A 23,746-nucleotide genomic window follows, 5' to 3' on the forward strand; every position below is an offset into this window, starting at 1 on the left:
CTCTGCAGATGTGATGCAATAATGGAAAGTATTTTTCTCAGCAGAGCCTACCTGCCTTCAGGTAGTTGCTTGCCCCTTCCTCAGACCTAATCTTATCAGGCTGATAAACTGAGCTGGAATGAAAGGGTTGGCATCAGCACCATCTGGTGGACTTCAAAATAATATAGCTTTCCCCCTATTTTATCTTTAATGTTTACACAAGAAAATATGATTCCTGAATAGTATTTTATTATTTTATTAAAACATTTCTATCCCACCTTTTATTTTGGTTTAAGACAGTATTTCAGCAACAAAATTCTTTTCAGTCTCCATCTCTGTCTTGGAGTTTACCCGTCTGATTAAACACAGCCACTTTCCATTACTGATTCAAAGAAATGTAAAGCTACCACATCAGAACCCCATCAACACTGAATCATGCGGCATTAAATTCCAGTGGAGTTTTGTTTCACTGGTATTCAGTGAAGTCACTTTGAACCCTGTATGCTGTGACTCCATTTCCTCAGTCTCAGCATTCCTCTTGGGATTTTCTTATCATGGCATACCCCTTCCTAAGGTTTATCAGTAGGTCCCAGGAACCTGTTCATCTCTGGTAACTGTGCAGAGGGCACCCTGAATTCCATACAGATTTGTCATTGAGTATTGACTTTAAAATTGGTGATCGCTAGAGTTAAGGTCATACTATTTTGTTTGGGGAACTATTCTGGTTTTGCTGTAAAAAACAAAAATGGTAAAGATAACCTTTGATTTCCAACACTGAGTGACACCTTTTATTTATTAAACTAAGTGATTTCATGTTTCCACTAATCTCAAAAATCTACCTATTCTGAGGATTAAATGCATAGAAGTCAGTTGCTTAAACCAACTGAAATTTTTTTAATGAATTAAGAGTCTTAATGGAAATAAGCTAAACAAGTCTCCTGAGCATCCTTGCAAGATCGCTAGAGATTCTTACATATTGCTGATATGGTTCAGGATAAGAAACAGATAATAAGTTTGTGGTGGGCATGATCCCTCAGTTCCCTTACTTTCGTAGTTTGCACAAAAGTTCAATACATATGGGTCTAGCATGTGATGTCCGATCTGAGTAAGGGGACACGGATATGCTAGGGTGGCTTTAGAAGATGTGATTTTATTATTTCTAATATAGGCTGCAATGATCCAGGGAAGAAATTATTGCTGCTCTACTATCCCTCAATTTAATGAGCAAAACATTAGATACTGTATAACAGGTATTCTTCTGTCCCAATCCACTGCCAGAAGAAAAAAAACAAGAGCAAAATACATGATTGTACTGATGAAACCAGCAGGGACTTTAGAGAATTGCACTTCCATAGATCTGTTCAAGGAGGTCAAAACCAAATCCAGAGTTCCAGGTGTTCTCTACCAAGCACTGATCCACTGCTTAGACCACTGTCTTGCAGATTAGTTGAAAGAAAGAACAAGACTGCTCTCAAGTTCCATTTATAGAAATGGTAAGAGGACGACTGTCAAGGAAAGTGGCGATACCTCAACTTTAATAATGTTGGGCTGTTGTCCAGCTCTTGGCATCTATTCTGCTACAAAAGATTTCCAAAACTGCAACCCATTTAGAACTCAGAACTTGGAACAATTAATTGAAGTCTCCATGACAAAATACTCGGAAGAAATGAAAGCAAGTGCAGGGCAGCAGTTTGTTTTCCTGTTGCCTTGCCCCATTGATATAAAAATAAGAAACTATGAAAGGTTATGGAGTCTTTCAAGATAAGATCAGTGTCCGTGATGTTTGGTTCTGTTTCAACACGCCCAAGATCTCCCGAGCTTTGTCCTGCATGATCTGCTGATCTCTAGAGCCACCACATGCCACAGTTTTCCAGGCACTGGACATCTAAGGAAGAGAACACATGAACATATGAACCCACCTTTTCAGTCACCAGTATGGCCTATTCTGATTGGCACTTAATCTACATGCAGAGAACAATCTTTCCCAGCACTGAGACCCCCTCCCCCCAACAAAAAAAGGAAACTGGGAATACTAAGGTTGAGAAAATTCTCTTAAGCACTCAACCACTTGCCTTTGGCAAGTCAGAATTGCCTCTAGACAAGCAGGGAGAGAATTTATTTACTTACTTGATTCATTTGTAAATCAGATTTCTCCCCTTTGGGAACAAAATATGGCTTACATCATTCTCCTCTCCTCCATTATATCCTTGCAACAACCCTATGACGTAGATCAGCCTCTCTGTGTGTGTGGTGTGTGTGTGATTGGCCCAAAGTCACCTTGCAAGCTTCCATGGCACAAGTGGAGAGTCAAACCTGGGTCTTCCATGTACTAGTCAGACACTCTTAACCACTGTACCACACCTTGTCTCAGAGAAGCTAGTGATAATGGGCTTCTTTTCCAGGCTGTTGATGTCTCACAAAGGTAAACTTGTAAAGCGTGTTGTGCACTAGCTCCTTTCTTTTCGGACTTGTTTATTTTATTTCATATGATTTATATTCTGCCCTGCCCCACAGGCAGGCTCAGGGCAGGTCACAATAGAACGATAAAACAATAAAACAGTCAAACAGTTCCCATAAAATCTGAAACAGTTAATATCTAATGATGGCAGTCCAATAAGATCCCCAGGTACCGGGTTTATACTGCCTGCAAACATAAAGGCTGGCATATTAATAGGTGGGACCTGACCAATAACAACGAGCCACATGTGGGTTAGAGCAGGAGAGGCCAATCAAATTTGACACCTGCCATCTCAACCAAAGCCATGGCAGAACAGCTCCACTTACAGGCCCTGTGGAACTGAAGTAAGTCCCACAGGTCCCTCATCTCACTAGGAAGGATGTTCCACCAGGCTGGAGCCAGAGTCAAAAAAGTTCTGGCCCTGGCTAAAGCTAACCGGATACCTTTTGGGCCAAAGATTACCAAACGATATTGCTGAGATGACCATAAAGCTCTTCTGGGGACATAATGGGGGAGGCAATCCTACAGATATGACTCTGAACAGGTGGCGCCGGTATTAAAAATACCCCACCAAGGGTGAGGAGTTGGATTCCCCCATCTGGCCCTGCCCGAATCCAGAAACAGGACCTCCATCTTTGATAGATTTAGTTTCAGTCAACTCTGCTATAACCAACCAGCCACGGCCTCCAAAGCCCAGGGCAAAATATTCAGGGCAGAGTCCAGCTGGCCATCTATTAACAGATACATGTGGCTGTCTTCAGCATACTGAAGGCAGCTCAGCCCAACCCCCCCAATTAACTGGGGATGCATATAGATGTTAAATAATACTCAGTAACAATTCATAAAATTCTGCTTTAAGGGACTCAAATTCTGTGGCTACTATGAGCCTCAAATTCCAGTGTTGTGCAACTCAAATAAAAGTCTCTTCCCACTATGCCAGCATCTGAAGAGGTGACAAATCTCTTAAATAAATAAAATATGCAGTATACTAGGACACTTTTCGTCAGTTGGTTTTACATCAAGGTAATTTTTTTAAAAATCCACACTAAGAAAACTCAATTCTGGACAGCCTGTATAAATATGGTGCAGTGTCAGGCTACAACTTGGAAGATCCAGGCTACATACAAACACAGGAGGTTTTCCTCCACCTTGATTTCCAAAATACAGTGGGTCTTGTGGGGGTGGGAAGGACATGCACACAACATTGTCCTCATTGTCCACTAGCTCCCACACTGTTGTGTTTTGAGAGCTAGTAAGTGGCCACAAGAGAGAGGAGAGTGCCATGGCCACACTTACCACGGTTGGCGGCCTGTATTTGCTTTGGATTTTCTTGGAAGATGGTGTTTTCTCTGTCTTTACTTGAACAAACCCTCGGTTGAGCAGGCTGCTCTCACTCTTGCTGCTTGACACAGACAGGTTTAGGGACTGGGAAAGGAAGCTCACAGACTGCAACCAACCAAGAGAAGAGGAACAGTCATTAGAAAAGCTACTGCTCAGATAAGCTTGCCTAAATTCCCTCCCACAAAAAAAGGGGGGGGAGTTAGAGGTGCTTAACATAATCAGATATCCCTTATCTTTCAATCATGATGTAATGCTTTCCACAGAGAAAGAGAGAGCACCTTAATGATTCATCTGAGCTGTGATTAAAACTATAAATTCCATACCCTTATCAGCTGTGCCGCCTAGTATAGTTATCAGTGGGTATCTGTGGGTAATGAACTCCAAAGCCTGCTGCTGTGCAACAACGCCACTGAATCACTAGAGAATCCACTCCCCATACAAAAGCCTGACATCTTTCTAGTTAATAAGGTTATGGTGAAACATCCATAAATGGATTGACAGGGTCTGACTGGCTTCAACAGCTATTTATCAAGGTCCATTAAATTTAGGGCCCAGTTCATAACACAGTCACTCTGTAGTGCCAGTGCAAGCACTGATATCTGCCCCCTTGAAGTTTTCAGTACAATGAAGAAGAGGGAGGGAGAGGGGGAGAGAGGGGAGGAGAGAGAGAGAAAGAGAGAGAGAGACAGAAAGAAAGAAAGAAAGAAAGAAAGAAAGAAAGAAAGAAAGAAAGAAAGAAAGAAAGAAAGAAAGAAAGAAAGAAAGAAAGAGACTGCAGATTTATACCCCGCCTTTATCTCTGAATCAGAGACTCAGAGCGGCTTACAATCTCCTTTATTTTCTCCCCCCACAACTGACACTCTGTGCAGTGGGTGGGGCTGAGAGGGCTTTCACAAAAATACAGGTTCCAAAAATTCATGCAATTTCCCCAGCCCAAGGATCACGAGAACTGTCTGTCTATGAATATGGCTGTGTTGCACATGATTCTGAAGACATAAAATGTATATATCCCAGTAAGCTAGGCCTTATCCTTACGCCTCTTCTTCATTGCTTAATGTAAAAGCCCTGCTGTAATTTTTCATGAGTTCCAGTTCTTCAAAAAACATTATTTGCAACCATACAAAGATATTTACATCCTTTGCTCTTATTCCCCATGGCTAAGAAAAGGTATTATTTAATGCAAGCTTATCTTAGAAACTCATAGCTCTAGGCCATATAACTAATATCCTTGTTTTACAGATCCAAGGCCACCCACTGAGTCTGTGAACAACCTGGACTTTAGGTGTTACCCTCTGGGCTCTAAGACAAATAGTGTGCCTGCCAAACCACACTGACTCCTATAAACAGGAAATGTAGAGTGTCCTCCTATACAGTACCACTAGTGAAGTGGTCCACTGAGAGATGGAATTAGGGACTGCACCAATTCAGATGACAGATGGAGGTTGCGGCAAGAAGTTTTTGACTATTTCTCTTGTATTTCTATTGACTATTTGCCCCTGCATCTTGGAGCTTTTCCTATATATTCTTCATTCCTTTCCTTTTGTCTTTTTTTTTTGGGGGGGGGAGAGAAGAAAAGTTAAGTGAAACATTACTATTGATTATGTCTTCATTTCCTGACTAAGGGAAAGCAGTCTGTAAATATTCTAAGAAAAACAAGGAGGGTTTATTAAACATCCTTGCATATAGTAAACTAATATATTCATATAATATAAGCTTTATTTAAGTATCTTTCCACAATGTGCTTTCACCTTGAAAACTTAACGGGGGTCACTGTACATCAGCTGTGACTTGACAGCACTTTCCACCATCACAATGTGCTTAAATACTCATTGCATATAAAATAATTTTTTAAAAAAAATTAGCCTAAAGTGGTACAGTCAGTCGATAGCCATACCACTTCAGTCCACATATACTTGGGAATAAGTCCAATGAAATGCATTACAACTTAATGCTGAGTAACCATACATTAGATCAGGCTGTTTGTAAGACAACTTTAACTTTGTCCAAGACTTAAATGCCAGGCATTTCTGCACATGGACAAAGCAAAATGTACATGGTACAGACCTTAGATACAAAGATGCATAACCTTGCTCCAATAGCCTGGGGCCACAAAGAAACCATTTAGCTGTATAGTTACTTAATCAAGTCCAGCTGTTCACTATTCTTTTTTCTTCAGGGACCTGAACCCTTCATTTGCAGGTTACAGGACTGTCAGTACAATCTTGAGCAGAGTTAAATTCTTCTAAACCTATTGAAGTTTATGAGGGTGTCTGCCGGGGACTACATTTCCAGTTTCTGAAAAGCAGCATGGTCCAAATGCAGTCTTGGATAAGAAACAAGCCTCTGCCATCCAATCTGTACTACAGCAAAACTGCACTGACTTACATCAGAATTAAAAAGGTAAAAGGTAGCCCCTGTGCAAGCACCTGTCATTTCTGACTCTGGGGTGACGTCGCATCACAACATTTTCATGGCAGACTTTTTACAGAGTGGTTTGCCATTGCCTTCCCCTGTCATCTACACTTTGCCCCCAGCAAGCTGAGTACTCATTTTAACGACCTCGGAAGGATGGAAGGCTGAGTCAGCCCTGAGTTGGCTACCTGAACCCAGCTTCCACCAGGATTGAACTCAGGTCGTGAGCAGAGGTTGGACTGCAGCATTGCAACTTACCACTCTGTGCCATGTGGCTCTGTACATCAGAATTAAGGAGGCATAAACACACAATTTTAAAAAGCCATATGGGATTTGTAGGATTATGACAAACCAGGAGCATACCTTAAAATGAACAGAGCACATTCACCATTAAAAGGCACCTACAGAAATGACTGTCCCAGAAAGTTGCTTCCTCAGCATCCCAGACTGAAGGGGCAAGGAAGGTTTCCATAACTGCAATGAACTTTTGGTATTTCCTTCCTGTAGTGTTTGCTTACAACCCCATCAGCCCTTGTGTAGTAAAAAGAGAAGCAGATCTGGGGTAGGGAGATGACCCTCTGTATCATAGGTATGATGGTCTCTGCTGGAATAGTTCAGTATGTTTCTCATATGACAACGCAACTGAGGAATATGACTTCTTAAAAGGGTTCTTATATTTCCTTTCTACCACACTGCCACTCAAGTACAGATGGGTTTTTTTTCTGGACTAAGGCATGTGCCCTACAAACAGATAACTAACTGTCACAGCTAAGATAATACAGAGATATCTACAGGTCAAACTAGGCAAGATATGGGAAACCTTGAAGCACTCTACTACCTTCAAAAGCAAACTGAAATACAGTTGAGTGAAGCAGCTCCTGCATATGTCATTGAATTGGAGTGGGAGAAGCTGATTCACTATTTCCTGCAAAGCCTTTTCCAATCAAAATAGCACTTCTCCAGTAGCTTTCCCACCAATGGAGGTGAGTAGGGGCCCTCTACTGTTCTATTAATAGAATCAATACAAGAAAAATGATGGTGGGCTATGCAGAGGCAGCTGAATATCCTCAGTGCACACGTACCCAACTGTTTCAGTATGCATATTTTACAGCTGTGGGCTCCAGATCTTCCTACTCTCCCATCTGATTGTGACTTACCTGACCTCTTTTGAAGCACACAGGTTTGGCCAGGGTGGAAACGGTCAACTTCAAGTCTTCATCCATAATGTCTAAGGCGAGAGATTTCCTGACCTTTTTAATGGGACTCCTGCGCAGCTGCGGGGGATGGGGGTGGGGAGACACAAGAATTTCAAAGAAAAAATTAAGTGTTGCAGAACTTACAAGCAGCAAAGCCAGGAGGAAAGAATTTGGAGACCAACAGACAGATTCTATTTAGACAAAACCAACTGAGCATCAAGTTACAGAGAAGGTATTTATCGGGACACACTTGCAATATCTGAGTATGTGTTAAGTGCCGTCAAGTTGATTTTGACTTTATGAATTAATTAATGACCTCCAAAACATTCTGTCTTTTAACAGGCTTGCTCAGGTTTTGCAAACTGAGGTCTGTGACTTGCTTTATAGAGTCAATCCTTTTCATGTTGGGTCTTCCTCTTTTCCTGATGCCTTCAACTTTTCCTAGCATCATTGTCTATTCCAGTGACTCTTATCTTCTCACAAAATAACCAACATACGATAGCCTCAGTTTAGTTAACTGAGCTAGATTTTTGGCTTGATTTGACCATTTGTCATTCTGGCCATCCACAGTATCCATAAAACTCTCCTCCAACACAGCATTTCAAAGCAATCAACTTTCTCCCTGCAAGCTTTCTCCATTTGTGATAGTTGGCAGCAAAGCTCCTAGTACACCAGTGCCAAACTCAGATTACCATGAAGAACACACCATTAAGACACTCTGTTTCCACAGTTAAGGGGTACATGCCCAGCAACCTCTGCTTGAAGACCTCCAGTAACGGAGAGTCCATCACCCCTCCTAGAGAACTGATTGCACTGGTGAACCACACAATCTGTTATGAAGTTTCTCCTGCTGAAATTTACTCTTGTAATGTAAGCCCTGTGGTGCAGAGTGGTAAAGCTGCAGTGCTGCAGTTGGAGCCTTCTGCTCACGACCTGAGTTCGATCCCAGCGGAAGCTGGTTCAGGTAGCTGGCTCCAGGTTGACTTAGCCTTCCATCCTTCCGAGGTCGATAAAATGAGTACCCAGCTTGCTGGGAGAAAAGTGTAGATGACTTGGGAAGGCAATGGCAAACCACCCCGTAAAAAGTCTGCTCTGAAAACGTTGTGAAAGCAACGTCACCCCAGAGTCGAAAACGACTGGTGCTTGCACAGGGGACTACCTTTACCTTTTAATGTAGACCAATTAGATCTACTCTTGCCCTCTGGACACCAGAGCATTTATCTCATTGCTGAAAAGCATTCACAGCAAGAGGCAGCTTCTACAGCAAAACAGGCTTTACAGATTACCAGAGAAAGAGAGTGCCCAATGTCCCCAAATTCCTGCAGCACTGTAACAGTTTCCCACCCAATAGTGACCCAAGTGTACACATCCTAAGGCTGAATAAAAACACAAGACAGCATAGACTATAGAGAGACTTACTCCTTGTTTTCTCTTCTGCTTCTCTGGCTTCGCGTCATCTTCTATGATCAGCTCAATGCCAGCCTCACTCCGCAGTACCTCTTTCAAATCCTCTTCCAGGCTAGGTGTAGGCGGCTGGGATTAGGAAAGCAAAAGAGGAGAAACCAAAGGACATAAGGCAGTCAGTGGCACAGCAGCATCTAATTCAATTTTTGAAGTATATCAGCTTGGTGTAGTGGTTAAGAGTGGCAGACTCTAATCTGGAGAATTGGGCTTGATTCCCCATTCCTGCTGGGTGACCTCAGGCCAGTCAGAGCTCTCTCAGCCCCCCCACCCCCCATCTCACAGGGGAGAGGAACCACTTTGAGACTTCCCTTAATGTAGAGAAAGGAGAGATATAAAAGCCTACTTTTTCTATAAAGCAGCACACTTCCCACAAAGCACTAATCTCCATCTGTACAAATGCATCAGATTTATTCTGTTAAATTTCAGGCAGTATATTGTTTAGAGTGTGTTTTTCTTAAGCTTGCAATTCAGTTTCATTGCATCCTTTGTTATTTGTATAATTTTGCCTTTATTTGCATTGTATTTTGGTATCCCCCTTGAGTCTTTTGTATCTTGATATCACCACTGAGAAACAGCCCATAAAGGAAAAAAAATAATTATTTCATGCTTCCCCACTGCTAGCTGCTCTGTAGACAGTATCTTTCCTTCATCTGCTTCAGCAAGAAAATGGGGGTGGAAAGAGAAAAACCTCTCAGAGATGTTGGGGATCTTGAAGGTAGAAAGTGAAGGCCAATTTAGGCAAAACGTCTTTCATGGGGATCCTACCCCATGTACCAAAAAAGAATGGTGCTCAAACAGCAGTTGCGATGGCTCATGAGCAGTGTTCCCTCTAAGTTGAGTTAGCATGACCTAGCTCACAGATTTTTAACCTCCAACTCATACTTTTTGTCTTCGCTCAGGAAGGATGACCCCAGAGCACACTAATTTATGCACTAGCTCACAACTTTTATGCCAGTAGCTCATAAAGTAGAATTTTTGCTCAAAAGACTCCGCAGCTTAGAGGGAACATTGCTCATGAGCACTCCATGGAGGGGCCGTGGCTCAGTGCTAGAGCATCTGCTTTGCATGCAAAAGGTCCCAGGTTCAATCCCCAGCATCCCCAGTTGAAAGGACCAGGTAGTAGGCCATGTGAAAGACCTTTCCCTGAGACCCTGGAGAGCTGCTGCCAGTCTGATTAGATAATACTGAGCTTGATGGACCAATGGTCTAATTCAATATAAGGCAATTTCATGTGTTCATATAAATCTGTGTAAAGGGCAAGCTAATCACAGAGCTGTGTGGATAACCACAACAGGTAAGGCATCTTAAATGATGCTGCACACAGCCTGTTTAAACCAGCCCCTAGCAAGCTGAATTTGGGGTAAAAGATTCGCTGAGCCCCCAGTTACTACATGTTTCTCCAAACAGCTCAGATAATTGGGGAGGGCGAGGGTGGGGAAAGAGCTACCTCATGACCTCGATGAAAGTGTTACTTTAAAAAAAAACCAAGCAAACAAAAATGGTGCTGTGGGAGTATTAACCACCTCAGAATAGTTACTGTATCAAAGGCAAAAAGGCAGAAAAATAAAGTCTACATAAATTTGTTTCATTGGCTAACAGTGTCAGCAGACTTCAGGGGAAAATATGTCTGAACTGAGAAACCAGATTATTTCTTAGCATGGGGAAAAGCAAATAAAATGTCTGGGTCTGGTTTTAGTTACTTTGTTTGTTGAGAGGGTCACAAAGGAACTAAAAAGCAAGGTAACTGAGCCATCCATTTTGTTATTAGATAAAACTGTTTAGACAGCCAGAGTACCATTAGACCGAACAAATGTAAACCAGTATTAGTAGCCCAGTAGACAGCCCAGTATACCAGCCTACTCTAAAGCCTTCTGTTTTTTTTCCTACCAAGCTTAATTCTGCTGAATGTGAAAATATTTCTACATACTGTATTTTTGAGCCATTCCTTGAGGAATTTCTAGTGTGATCACAACATGAAAAGTAGAACATAACATTCTGTAGGAAGGATTCACAAGACAGCCACATGCATACCAAAGGCCTCAGTGGACCATATTTCTCCAGAGCATTCTTGAAAGGCGTAGGCGTATGAGGTGTGTTGTCTGCTACATATTTCTGATCAGGTGTCACAAACCTGAAAATGCAAAAGGAAGGGGGGGGGGTTAGAATTCTGAATTTTCAGTCCATGAGAGGACTCAAATGGAGGTAACAAGTGAAGATGTGAAGCTGCCACTGGATGATTTGACTTTGCATGGGGATTGTCAGCATGAGACTAATCAAGAGGTGTCACAAAAGGCAATCTCTTTCTGGAATGCCTCCAAAACATAGGACAAGACAGAAAGTAGTTTTAACTGTGGATCCCACCCAAGATGGCTCTTGAGAGTGTCAGCGTGAACAGTTTTCATGCCAGAAACATGAACAAAACCACACTGTGGAGGTTTTGCTATCTCAGTGTACTGGCTCCACAGCAATTCAGTGGATTTTCCTCATCCTTTCTCCAGTTTCTAACAAATGAAATAACAAAACTTCACAAATCACTTCAGGACCTTCAGAGGACATATACACACTCTGAATCCCCACAGTTGTTTGCCTGGCATCAAACTTTAGAGAATTATAGCGCTGCCCTGGGATGGATAGTGAAAGCCAACATTGTGGGATGGGGTGGAGCTGTTGGTTGATGTTAATTGATGTTAGCCGCCCTGAGTCCATCAGGGAAGGGTGGGACATAAACGTAATAAAATAAAATACCACAGTATTGTATCAGCTGCTGATAACACAGCACTGTTGATAGCACAGTACTGCAGCTCAGTGTGGCTTGTGTGGGGTGCACAGTGATGTCCATCTAGAACCATACCAGCTGAGCTTAATTACTCCTGGAGAAACAGTGGGCCTAGTGATAACACAGTTGGTCAAACTAAGACATGCCTGCACGCAGGACGTAAATTAGGGAGAGAATGATAAGACAATGACTTACGCAGAATTTTTTTGGAGTAATGGTGTCTTGTCTCTGTGTAATGGAGTGGTCACTATTACTTTCTGGCTGCACACAGGTGTGGAGGTTAACGAGGGGTTCTCGAGATCCAGAGTGTCTTGTTTGGTCCAGAAATTTAAGAACTGCCAAATAAACATTCACCACAAATAAGCTGGAAAAGTTTACAGCAAGGGAGCCTAATGTGAAGGGGGGGGGAATTAAACCATAAGCATTTTTGAGACAATGTGACAATACAGGAAGACTACAGTGACTTTCCAAATTGACACCATTCAACAAAAGCGCAATCATAATTTTCTTTAATGTCAAACAGTCCCATATTCATAGAACCGTATCTTACAGAACTCTCTACCTTTCCTTGTAGTTACTAACAAGCTGCCTTCCACACCACCCTCAGCTACACTCTACACCTTCCCATCTTCTTTGTCAAAACATTCTGAATGCCAAGTACTTTGCAGTTACAAAATATGCTTGCAAAATCCCTTACAAGCAACAAAGATGACATTTCTATGTCAAATTAAATTGCATTTTAAGGGACAAAAAGCATATCCAGTCCTAATCTGACATTATGAAGTATACAACGGTCAACAACAGGCAGTTTGAAATAAGGCATTAACTTCAAGCTTCCGTGTAAATTTGTCCAGGGTGCATGCCCAAATCTTCTGAGATAATGTCTCACTGACATGCACATTCTGCTATCTCCAGCAAGCGTATCATGGCCTTCCAGAGAGCTAGGAGTGCAGTTTTACAGCAGAAAGCATCCAGGAAAAATCTAATACCTTTTTTGAAGAAGTGTGCATGCACCTGAAAAATCATACCTTGAATAAAATTTTGTTGGTCTTAAAGGTGCCACTGGACTCTTATCCTATTGCTTCAGACCAACACAGCTACCCATTGGATCTACTTTTTCCCAGCATTTGCATAAACATGATACCTGGTTTCATTTTACCTTTGAATTACAACTCATACTAGCGCCAAAGACAACTCAAACCTATACCACGTAGATCAGTAGCTCCCATTTCACAGGAAGCATAGAAAAACAAAGCCAAGAATATGCCTGGCAGGTGTGTATTAGAATGAGAGGAAAAATCTCAAAATTATCTTGATCTACCAATACTCGCAGTCTTTGTTAGAGACTATACAGACTCCACATTCTAGAAATCTTCAGCAGTAAATTACTACCAATTAAAGCAAAAAACATATGAACATATGAAGCTGCCTTATACTGAATCAGACCCTCGATCCATCAAAGTCAGTATTATCTACTCAGACTGGCAGCAGCTCTCCAGGGTCTCAAGCTGAGGTTTCCACGCCTATTTGCCTGGACCCTTTTTAGTTGGAGATGCCAGGGATTGAACCTATGAACTTCTGCTTACCAAGCAGATGCTCTACCACTGAGCCACCATCCCTCCCCCAAAACAGATCAAGTTAAAATAAAAAAAGAAAGAACTGCCTAAGGCCAGTAGACCGTTTAATGAAATAATGCAACAAAGGGCAACTTCACATGTTACATTTAAGACCCAGAAAGACTCCTATGTCCAGAAACCTAAAATGGTAAACCCTTATGTTAGCGGTCAGACCTGTCCCACAGATGGGTAGGTTGGTTTCCAGAGGGAAAAGAAGCCTAACCACCAATCACATATTACTCCAAATATCGTAAGTACAACAAACTGCCTGGGCTAGAAATGACCCCAAAAGAGGATGCCAGTCAGAAGACCAGCCTGGGAAACTATTTAGAAGTGGATTTCTCAGGAAAACAGTGCCTCAGCTTGGATTGAATTAACCTCTTTCATCTCCATCCTGCCTTTGGCACATTTTCCCTTGTTAGCATATCAATAACACCTGGAAGCATCTCCTATCCTGCACTTCCAGTCCAAATCTGACATTATGAATTCACAGGTCATCAGTTAATATTAATATCCACATCCTATCCCCAGGAGAGCCATCAGACTCCATTCAATTACAACTTTCTCCATAGACCTTTGATCTCCTAGACTGGTAAATATCCTTGAAACTCCTTCCCTTTTTCCCACTCACCCATTTTCCTCTTAGCTAGCTTGTGTGTGTTTCCCTATGTGCTTTGTGTGTATGTTTTATACTTTTATCATTTCTCAATTTAAAAAAAACTTACGAGTTGAACACCTGACTGGTTTATCCTGAGAGTTCTCTGAGGGAATACACAGGTGGGGATCCCCGATCCCCTCTAGTTTTGTCTCTTTTAAGCTAACTTCCGTAATTAAATAGGAGCCTACCAATCTGGGTAACATTTATTTCACTGGCATTCATAAAGTTCAAAGCCTAATCTGTGTCATGCAAATCAGCCTGAAACAAGCAATGCTGAGGACTCTTAAAGAGAACGGACTCCTCAGGTGCAGAGGAGCCTCATGTAGTCAGCCCCAGCTGAGGAATTACAGACTAATCAAGGCTCACAGCCAGCAGGTGACCCAGAGCCACCGCACCTAGCCCTGATGAAGCAGGTGAGACCCAGTTAAGTAAGATCCGTCCACTAGGCCTCCTCCATCTTTTGAGCACAGGAGACAGAAGCTTAGAAGGGAGCTACAAGCAAGGAGACAGTGCACATCTCCTGGCCCATCGTCTGCTGTTTGCTGATGACAGCCTAGAATAGCCACAGCAGTACTCCCAAGCAGCTGGCTGTTAACAAGGGTTTGTTAGGAAGTGCTTATAAAAGTCTGTAATTCCTCAGCTGGGGCTGACTACATGAAGCTCTTCTACACCTGAGGAATCTGTTCTCTTTAAGAGTCCTCAGGGAAAGGAGGAAGAAAGAGGGAGGTGCCAGTGATGATGACAGGCAGCCAGCAGCCATACCAATGCTGAGGTTCCTCTAATGGGACAGTGATGCTGGTGTGTTGCTGAGCTGAGAGAGAAGGAATGGTTGCCTTCCTCTCACACAATCTGAGGCCCTCCCAGTGATCTTCCTCATTTGGGGTGCAATTCTGGCTCGCCTCCTTGTGGTGCACCCTGGGTAACGCAAAAGAGCCTGGACCAGCCAACCATCCATCACTTAAGGTAAATCAAAATGCTTCTTGCTTTGTGTCAGATACAGAATGATGTGGAGCTAGGTGTGGTGGTCCACCACTTCTCTTGTTTGAGAGTTGTGTTGTTTGGGGCAGGGCTAGAGAGCTGGCATCTGTAGATTGTGTGTTCTGTGGCAGGGAAGCTGGCACCTGGGTGAGAGACCCAGAGCCAGCATGCTTGTTGTACTTGGCCAGCTCTCCCCGTGTTGTTTGGGGCAGGGCTGGAGAGCTGGCATCTGCAGATTGTGTATTCTGTGGCAGGGAAGCTGGCACCTGGGCGAGAGACCCAGAGCCAGCATGCTTGTTGTGCTTGGCCAGCTCTCCCTGTATTGTTTGGGGCTGGAGAGCTGGCATCTGGGTTTGCTGCAGTCAGGTCTGTAGAGCAGACCTTGAGCAGATTGTGTTTTGTGTGGCAGCAATGTTGGCAACTGGGTTTATATTGGTTCCAGGCCTGCAGGGTTCAGAGTAGATAGAGGGATGTAGTACATTTGGGTCCTATAGAGATTCTCTGGTGAAGTTAGGTTTGGCTTTAGAGTCACTTTTCCCACGACAATTACAGTGAGGAAGTGGCTCTAATTGTTTTTTTCTCATCATTGGGAGCAGTGTTCCTTTTGGGGTGCCCACTGATGGGTGCAGTCTATTTGGGCCAGGGAGGTTTCATGCTAAGGAGTCCCCTGAAGCTGCCCTGCAGTTTTGGGGCCTCTCCCTCAAACTCCCCTCTGGCCAGAGCCACTTTTCCCACAGCAATTATAGTGGAGGAAGCGGCTAATTGGGCTTTCCCCATCATTGTTGGCAATGGGCCTTTTGGGGAGCCCAAAGACAGGGACCCCCTGGCCCAATCTTTTTGGGACTTGGGGGTTTTGTAGGAGAGAGTCCCCTGCAGTTTTTGGGGCTCTCCCTCAAACCCCCTGCACCCCAGTAGCCTCTAATTATGCCCTATGTTGCCATTAATTTCAATGGCCCATAGGGTATAATGGTGGAATAGGGGCACCCTCTTTGGATGCCCCTGGAATGGGACCCCCTGGCCCAAACTTTTTGGGGCTTGGGGGGTTTGTAGGAGAGTCGCCTGCAAATTTGGGGGCTCTCCCTCAAACCCCCTCCCCTCCAGGCGGCTTCAAATATACCCTATTTGCCATTGATTTCAATGGCCCATAGGGTATAATAGGGCCGTATATTCGAAAATAGCCGCGCATCTACCGTATATGCGGCTATTCCAACTACAGCATTCAGAAATATACGGGATTCCGTATATTTTCCCCCCGTATACTTCTGAATCTGCGTACTTCTGAATTTTTTTTTTTGCACATCCCTAGTTTCAGTCACAATAGCAGCCATTTTGCAACAGCACCCATTCCCTGCCCTCAGAATTCCAGAAGTCCCCACAAAATTTGGCATTTCTGTTCTAAGTATTTGGTCGCTGCATCCAAATCCAACCATGTCTAGAATATAAACAGCAGTTTGGCAGCAGCTGCTGAATCATCCCTGGTGCCTGCACACCAGTTATTTTACACCTACACACCTGAGAAGGGGAAAATGGCAGTGTCTTGACAGGGGTGCTCTTGACAGGCGTGCTTTTGGGAGTCATGCTGTTGCAGGAGTCCAGGAAGGAGAGGCTAGTAGCAGTCCCACCCTCTGTGACTGGTGAGAGGGTGACTCTTCTCTTCTTCTGCCGCTTAAGTACAGAGGGTGGCGTGCCGAAAGTCATGTCGGTGCGTGGGGAGATAGGGATGAGCTCACCCTTGCTGCCTTTGCTCAGATCTGAAATGGTGTGGCCATCCAAACGGTATGCAGTCACATTTGGCAAGGAAGAGTAAGGCCTGACAGAGGTTTGGTTATCTGGGCTGTTGCTTGCAGAGGGATCCTCTGGCAGGTCAAACTGAGTAAGATCACACCAGCCATCTGGGTCCTGAGCCAAGAAAAGAAGAGCTTTCAGAACAAAAAAGGGTAATATGGCAGAAAATTTCCATGAACGGTCCACCTTTAATGGCTCCCTCATGCTGATCCTAGAGGTCCCCTACCCTGAAGAAGCTGGTTGCAAGAGGAGATGAAAGGTAAGGAAGTCCCACTTGGCTTATGGCAATCCGGCCTGGCTAGATAATCAAGACAAGATTCTCTGATGTGAACTTATTTTTCTTTTTTCCTTTACTTTATAGTATAAAATTTGTTTTTATAGAATTTTCAAATTTAGTAAAATTTAACAAAAAGAATATATTATAAAATGTAAAATGGAATTGGTGCAGTTGTGATAAAATAGAGGATAAGCTATGATAAAAAGTTAATGTAGAATTATAAGTTTAGAAAGAATTTCTAGTTAAAATAATGGAATGTATGGTGTCTTTTATCTCTAAAATCCCAATCCCCTACCCCTATCTTGTCTTTCTTTCTGAAACTAATAAAACTTTTTGAAAATGGAAATCCTTTCAATTGGTAGAGATATCCCCCAGGATCACATGAAGCTGCCTTATACTGAATCAGACCCTTAATCCATCAAGGTGAGCACCGTCTACTCAGACTGGCAGCAGCTCTCCAGGGTTTCAGGTGGAGGTCTTTCACATCACTACCATTTTCACCCTTTTAGCTGGAGATGGCAGGGACTGGAACTGGGACCTTCTACATGCCAACCACAAGCTCTACCAGTGAGCCCCACCCCTCCCAACCGAAAGACTTATGCAACAAAAAGGAAGAGGAAGGGGTAGAAAAGACCACTGTCATTAGCATTGAATTGCCTTGTTATATACTGAGTGTCCATACTTAGATATGGAATCTTCACATATCTATAGCCCCAGTAATATTGTTAGACCTCACTCTCCAGTAACTCTTCTCTGCCCAGAGCACAGCATTCAGTACAAGGTTTCATTTGCCCATCATGTATATACACAATAGTTTCCTTAGGACTAAATATCACAATGAATATGCATCATGAAATTTTAAAAATCTGCAACTAATTATATCTACATCAACACACGCTCTGCATGAAGTTTACTGGCTCCAACAACCATACAGAAACTTTCATGGATATGTTGCAGTGAGCAGACTCTTTAATGCACAAGTCACAACACAATCCTAAGTGAGTTACACCCTTCTAAATCCACTAAAGTCAACGGGCTTAGAAGGGTGTAACTCTGCTTAGGACTGTGCTTCAACTTACAGTCTACTGCTTGGAGCACATCCTGCAGCAGTGAAGTGTTTTTGGCCTAGTTTAGATTCCTTTCCATGTATACTGGCAATACTCAAATTATGTAAACTAAAACCTCAGGTTTGGAGGGTTGAGGAAAATAATTCCAAAAGTTATGATCAACTGCAAAAAAAAGTTTACAGAAAGTTCAGCATAACCCCAAATGTAAGTCCCACAAGTGCAGTGTCTTATGGCAATAAACAATATTCCACTTCTTACAGATTCAATCATATCCAGAGCTTCTGTAATAGATGGAACAGCAGGACACAGATAGCTGCCAGCTTCTACCACCCACGTGTATGGAGAATCTTCCCCCAAAGCATCATGGGGTGCTGTGTTTTCTGTAACTTCCTTGGCATCGTCCTGCTCCAAGCCCACAGCTGGTTGCTCAGAAGGCAGCTGATGGAAGCCAATTGGTTCTTCAGTATTGGCTTCCTCCTCTTTGATTTCCAAGGCATTCACTGGCCAGTTGGCTAAAAATGCTGGCTGTGGGAAACCAAAAGAGAATTCTGTTGTTGCATGTAATAATGTAAGTAATCAGCTGCAGTAAAAGAACATCAAGGTTGCCAAGTCAAGTAGTAAAATCATGAGGCAATGGCCAAAACTGTACTGGACAGAGCCAGATGAAGCTTCATTGGTACTTCACACAGAAGATGCATCAAAACGACACAATGCTTTTGAAGCCAGCCATACGTGAACCAGATTCTCAGTTCAACACTATTCCTTTTGGCTAGACTTTTGTGTGCCTTACACTGGTTATAATTACATTTAAATGGATACTTTATTCCACATTCTAAATCATTGTTTAGAATTATAATACCTATAATTAATTATAATACCTAGGTCTCTTGTTTGGGTTGCTGGGTTTATTTTGGTTTGAGTGATTTTGCCAAAGTAACAAAAAAAAAACCCAGACACACATAGCTTTGCTTCTATTTTTGTTTCCATCAATTAAGTCTTACAACTCTCAAACCTCTCCCCCGCCCCTTTCTCAGCTACAGGAGTTAGATGCTATTAAATTACTAGACACATGAAGCTGCCTTATTATACTGCTTCAGATCATTTGGTCCATTAAGGTCTGTATTGCCTACTCAGACTGGCAATGACTCTCCAGTGTCTTGGGCAGAGATTTTTCACATCACCTGCTGTCTGGTCCTTTTAACTGGAGATGTTGGGGACTGAACCTGGAACCTTCTGCTTGCAAATCACAGGCTCTGCCACTGATCCACAGCCTCTCTCCAAAGACAAAGTCAAGCCTCAAACTAAAAATTAGCTGAGCTATTACACTCTGACTTATTTCCAACCATTATCAGATTTGCCTATGGAACTAAGTATGGTCTTGCAAAATACTGCACAAACAAAACTGATATTTGCAACCTTATCCATACCTCAACAAAGGGAAATGACTGCACTGAATATTGAGACAATTCACACACTCAAAGTCTGCCACACTAAGGTAATGCAAAGAGGGGAAAGAGACAAAAGTCTGCAACACCTGGCTTGAAGCTTCCTGCGCATTTTGACTTTCTGTGCCTTCTGCCTCCACCAGGAGATAGAGGGGCTTAGATTCTTTAGTTTCATTAAGAAAACCTCCTGTGTCCACTTTCCTTTTGATAGTGGAATTCCAGTGGTTCTTCACAGCATTGTCAGTCCTGTAAAAAGAGACTTCACAGGTAGTAAGTGGAATCATTGTAAGGAGAAACAGCCTAGCATTTTCCTGGTCAGTTCAATCACCCCTTTCCAGATCAGAATGACCCAAAGTCCTTCAGATTCAGTACCTACCTCCCTGGAAGTAGCTTAGCAATCTCAGCCCATCGGTTTCCCAGAACCTTGTGAGCCTCACAGATTATGCGGTCTTCTTCCTCTGTCCAGGATGACTTCTTCACTTCGGGGTTCAGGTGGTTGTGCCATCGTTCTCGACACTGTTTTCCTAGCCTGCCTTTCAAGTGTTTGGCTATGAGTGTCCACTGCTTTGTGCCATATTTTTTCACCAACTCTATCACCTTATTCAGGGAAAACAAAAGGAACAGTTATATGGTGTGAGCTTGCCTATAGGCTGTTGTTCTTTGCAAACCAGCAGCTCTAACAAGGAACCACAGATAAGCAAAACAAATGTGCTTCCCTAAGCAATCTGGACAGGTGCTGAGGAGATTTTGTGCAAGTATTTGTCTTTTCCTTTCTCATCAACCCCCCTCTTCATCTTCTCTTTTCTCCCCCACCCTCACTCCAGTGGAAAAATTAGGACAGTATGAGGCTCTGCGCATTTCTAAAGGTGTTACAGTCTTTCTTTAACTTCTACCCCATAACAATGGAAGAACACACAGAGATTCTGCTGCCACTCCAATCTACAAAGGCATTTTACCTGCAAAGATAAGTGAACATTAAAACAAAGACTAATATTTTGGCTTTGGGCTATGAAAGTCAACACTAAGAAAGAAGTTACCTTCTGGTCTTCCTGTTTGGTCCATGGACCTTTAACCAAGACTGGATTTAACACCCTTAGCCAGCGGTACTGACACTGCTGTTCAGTGCGGTTCTGAAAAAAGCCAATTCCAAGAGGTACAAGTTAGAGGAAAGATTGTTGGGGAAGCAAAAAGAGAAGTCAAAATTATCAGAGAGAATTCTCCGATAGTCAAGTAGAACTTTGTTTCTGGTAACTGTGCTCTCTTCTTCACCTCTGAAAAGAGCTCTTTGCAAAATACCACAAAGAACACTTGTTGCTTTGCTGAAGAACTCCACTTACAGGAAAATGACTTGCTAGGAACTTCCAGTCATGTCCATACTTTGTCACCAGAGAATTCAATAGCTCGTCCTGTAAAGAATTAAGTGGTCAGCCATTCATATACATGCCTACCAAAACATTTTGGTTTTATTTATTTAAACGTGTTACCGTCATGTGTTATGGAAGCCCACCAACATAAGTGTGCCCTACCCACACAAAATGGTGACTATCAGCAGGAACTGATTTGCATATTAGGCCACACCTTGATACCAAGCCAGCTGGAACTGTGTTGCTGCTCAAAAAATGCCCTGATTATAAATATCAGGAACTTCTCAGGTAGCACACATTTCCATCAGTGGGTTCCAATATTGTAATGTAATGTCTGAAAAGGGTTATTCTTATATTCAAAAGGAAAATTTCAGGGCAATATGTCGGCAGACTGGAGGTTTGGAGACAGGTGGCAGCATAGGTCACAGCATGCCAAAGCAGGACTTTGTACTACTAACAACATGTGTTTTGTTAGTAGCAAAATCTTGACTCCTCTGCCTCATCTGTCAGGGACAGGATGCCCATTTAGGTGTTACTCTTCTGCTCAAGCTGCAATCAAGTTGACAACATAAGCTCAGACATGAGCCACAGATTACAATGTTTTTACCTCAGAAAGATTAATTCACAAGTGCACTGGTTTCTTTTATTATAATTTGACAAAGTCTGGGCAACAAAGGCTATTTCTATGTACTTCAAGTGTCTGGAATGTCACGCCTTAAGTGAAGAATCTTGCATGCTGATAATATCAAGGCTTGTTTGCATTTAAAAGCCAAGTTCCTAGCCCTCATAACAGTGGAGAATAATGCTTAAGGAGGTTTTTAAAAGGCAAAGCTATTCCTGCCATTCCTCTAAGGAAGGAGTGGCAGACAGAGGGGATTTATGAGCACAAGCTCATGTTCCAAGGAGCCTTCCCATACCTGACTTCCAGCCAAGCCTACTCCTGCTTTAGCAACCCCTGCCCATTCTCCATACCTCTTCACGTGTCCACTTCACTTTGCACCGGTTATCCCGCCGTTCTGGTACATCCGAGTCCTGGTAAAGCAATTCATCTTGCTCTTCACTTCTACAAACAAGACAGTGCATGTGTGTGTGTGAGAGAGAAAGTATTACTCTGGATTTTCAAATCTCTCCATCACTTTATTCACAGGCAGATCACAGTCCCACTTCACGCCATTTTATTTAGGGAAAACAATTTGGGTCAGATTTTCATCATCCGCCCCATTTTGCAACCACCAGTACAGATTAGCGCAATCATCATTAAAACGTATACTTAGAAAGGGTGAAGATAAACAATACTTCAAGCAACTTGAATATGAGACCAGAAGTATCATGAAGATACTTCCAGGATATTTGCTCTTGAATACACATGGTCCAGTGTGATGTTATGTATGTTTATTCATATCTAAACAGGACTTATTCCCTCATGTGTGTTAGGATAACACCCTTTGCTGGAAAGTCAACATTAGAAACAAAATATTCAAATGGGGAGACAGAAAAGGGGAACACTACATGTTGTCACAGAACTACTAATTCTAGTCACCACATCAGACCTCAGTGGAATGGAGGTCACAGTGGCTGCCCCTGAGCTTTGAAATGCTCTTCCCTTGGAAGCTCACTGAAGCCCAAGCATGCTGTAATCCTAAATGAGCTCAAACAGGCCCATTTCAAGCATTCAAGCAGCTATATGCTCATGGATATTCATTTACGTTAACCTGGATGGATGCAAGTTCACAGAAGCCGTTAAACAACCATTAAAAAAACCCCTTCCCTCCCCCATACTACACCCGAAGCCTGCCCCAATAGATTTTTATTGGGACAGCGTTACACATTGCACTCTTTCCCAGTATTTCTGTATTTATACATCCTGCAGTTCACTGACACCAAGAAGCCTCAAACAAGATGGGGTGAGAAGCAGCTACATGAAGTTCACCATATTTCGACAGTGGGCCACGTTTCCGTGGTGAAGCTTCCCTCCCTTATCAAAGCGTCATCTAGCTAATGAAAACAAATTGAGCGCGGGGGGAAGGGAGCAAAATTGCAGCTGTTTGCCTCTCCCCACCACCCGCCCTTCTGTTCCACGCAGGCCATTTTAATCACCTTAAAGAGAGTCCCAGCCCAGCCTGCTGAAGATGACTGATAGCTGCTTCCACTCCCCACCGAGCAATGAAAAGCCTGCGCCAGTCATTGTTTTTATTATAATACTTTTCGAACTCGCCTTGTCTTGAAATACTGAACTGATTACATATCTTATTTCCCATGCATGATCCACTATAATGGGAGACTGGTAAAAAAAAATTATTATCGCAGAAAATGTTACTCCAGTGGGATTGGAGAAGCTGCCAAAAAGGAGCGGGGAAGGTCCCCTTCCCAAATACTCTAAAGACATGTTCCCTCCAGATCAGGCGCCTTGCCCCCAAATGCATGAGATTCAACTCACCCGCGAGACATCTTGCCCTTTACCGCCTTCAAACCGATCAAATAAACTTTCCAAAGAACCGCGAAGCTGCTGGATCTTGCAAACACCTCTTGTTAGGGAGAGCCCCCCATGAATAGCGCGCGCAGCTGAACCGGCGGAGCTGCAAGCTTCCCCGCGCCCGCCGGAGACCAAAAAGCACTTTCCTATCTCCCGCCAACTCCGCCCCAACCAGCTACCTTTTCCGGCGACTTGACGCTGAGCGTGCGCGCGGGAGACGACAAACACAGTATTAGGAAGGAAAAGGAGGAGGAAGGAAGGAAGAAGAAAAAGAGGCGCGCGCGGGCTAGTTGCGACTAAAGAGCTGTATAATTAGCTATACGTGTAATTCTAAGTGAATAGAGTATACGTAAAACAGCTGCGAAGATTTTGGGTAGCTTAGTTCTTCCTGATCTAATTACTGGTAAGCCTTCTAAAGATCGCTTGGTATTGCCGAAATGGAAAAGGGTAAAAGTCG

General features: G+C 43.0%; 1 protein-coding gene across 2 annotated transcripts; it reads right to left on the reverse strand.

The window, feature by feature from the left end:
• Positions 1-219: 219 nt before the first annotated feature.
• Positions 220-23,526, reverse strand: MYBL2 (MYB proto-oncogene like 2). 2 transcript variants are annotated; one of them, XM_060230939.1, is made up of 14 exons: positions 23,254-23,526; positions 21,789-21,879; positions 20,790-20,858; positions 20,490-20,582; positions 19,829-20,049; positions 19,542-19,698; positions 18,266-18,532; positions 16,391-16,777; positions 11,822-11,961; positions 10,882-10,981; positions 8,806-8,919; positions 7,348-7,464; positions 3,734-3,883; positions 220-1,864 (listed from the first exon to the last, which is right to left on the reverse strand). In XM_060230939.1, the coding sequence occupies exons 1-14, from the start codon at positions 23,262-23,264 to the stop codon at positions 1,736-1,738; spliced, it is 2,046 nt and encodes a 681-aa protein (XP_060086922.1). In that variant the 5' UTR covers positions 23,265-23,526; the 3' UTR covers positions 220-1,735. The 2 variants fall into 2 exon arrangements, with proteins under 2 accessions (XP_060086922.1, XP_060086923.1); XM_060230940.1 differs by having other exon boundaries at positions 7,348-7,440; positions 23,254-23,525.
• Positions 23,527-23,746: the final 220 nt, after the last annotated feature.

This window comes from Heteronotia binoei, chromosome 2 (assembly GCF_032191835.1).
Source record: "Heteronotia binoei isolate CCM8104 ecotype False Entrance Well chromosome 2, APGP_CSIRO_Hbin_v1, whole genome shotgun sequence".
In the NCBI taxonomy this organism is placed as follows: Eukaryota; Metazoa; Chordata; class Lepidosauria; order Squamata; family Gekkonidae; genus Heteronotia; species Heteronotia binoei.

What these genes read in the sequence shown, in the direction of transcription:
- MYBL2 (XM_060230939.1), bottom strand. An exon ending in TCCTAGCAAGTCATTTTCCT is followed by an intron (nt 20,583 to 20,789) that starts GTAAGTGGAGTT and finishes GGCTTTTTTCAG; the next exon opens with AACCGCACTGAACAGCAGTG. An exon ending in ATGGTCCACTGAGGCCTTTG is followed by an intron (nt 8,920 to 10,881) that starts GTATGCATGTGG and finishes TCCTAATCCCAG; the next exon opens with CCGCCTACACCTAGCCTGGA.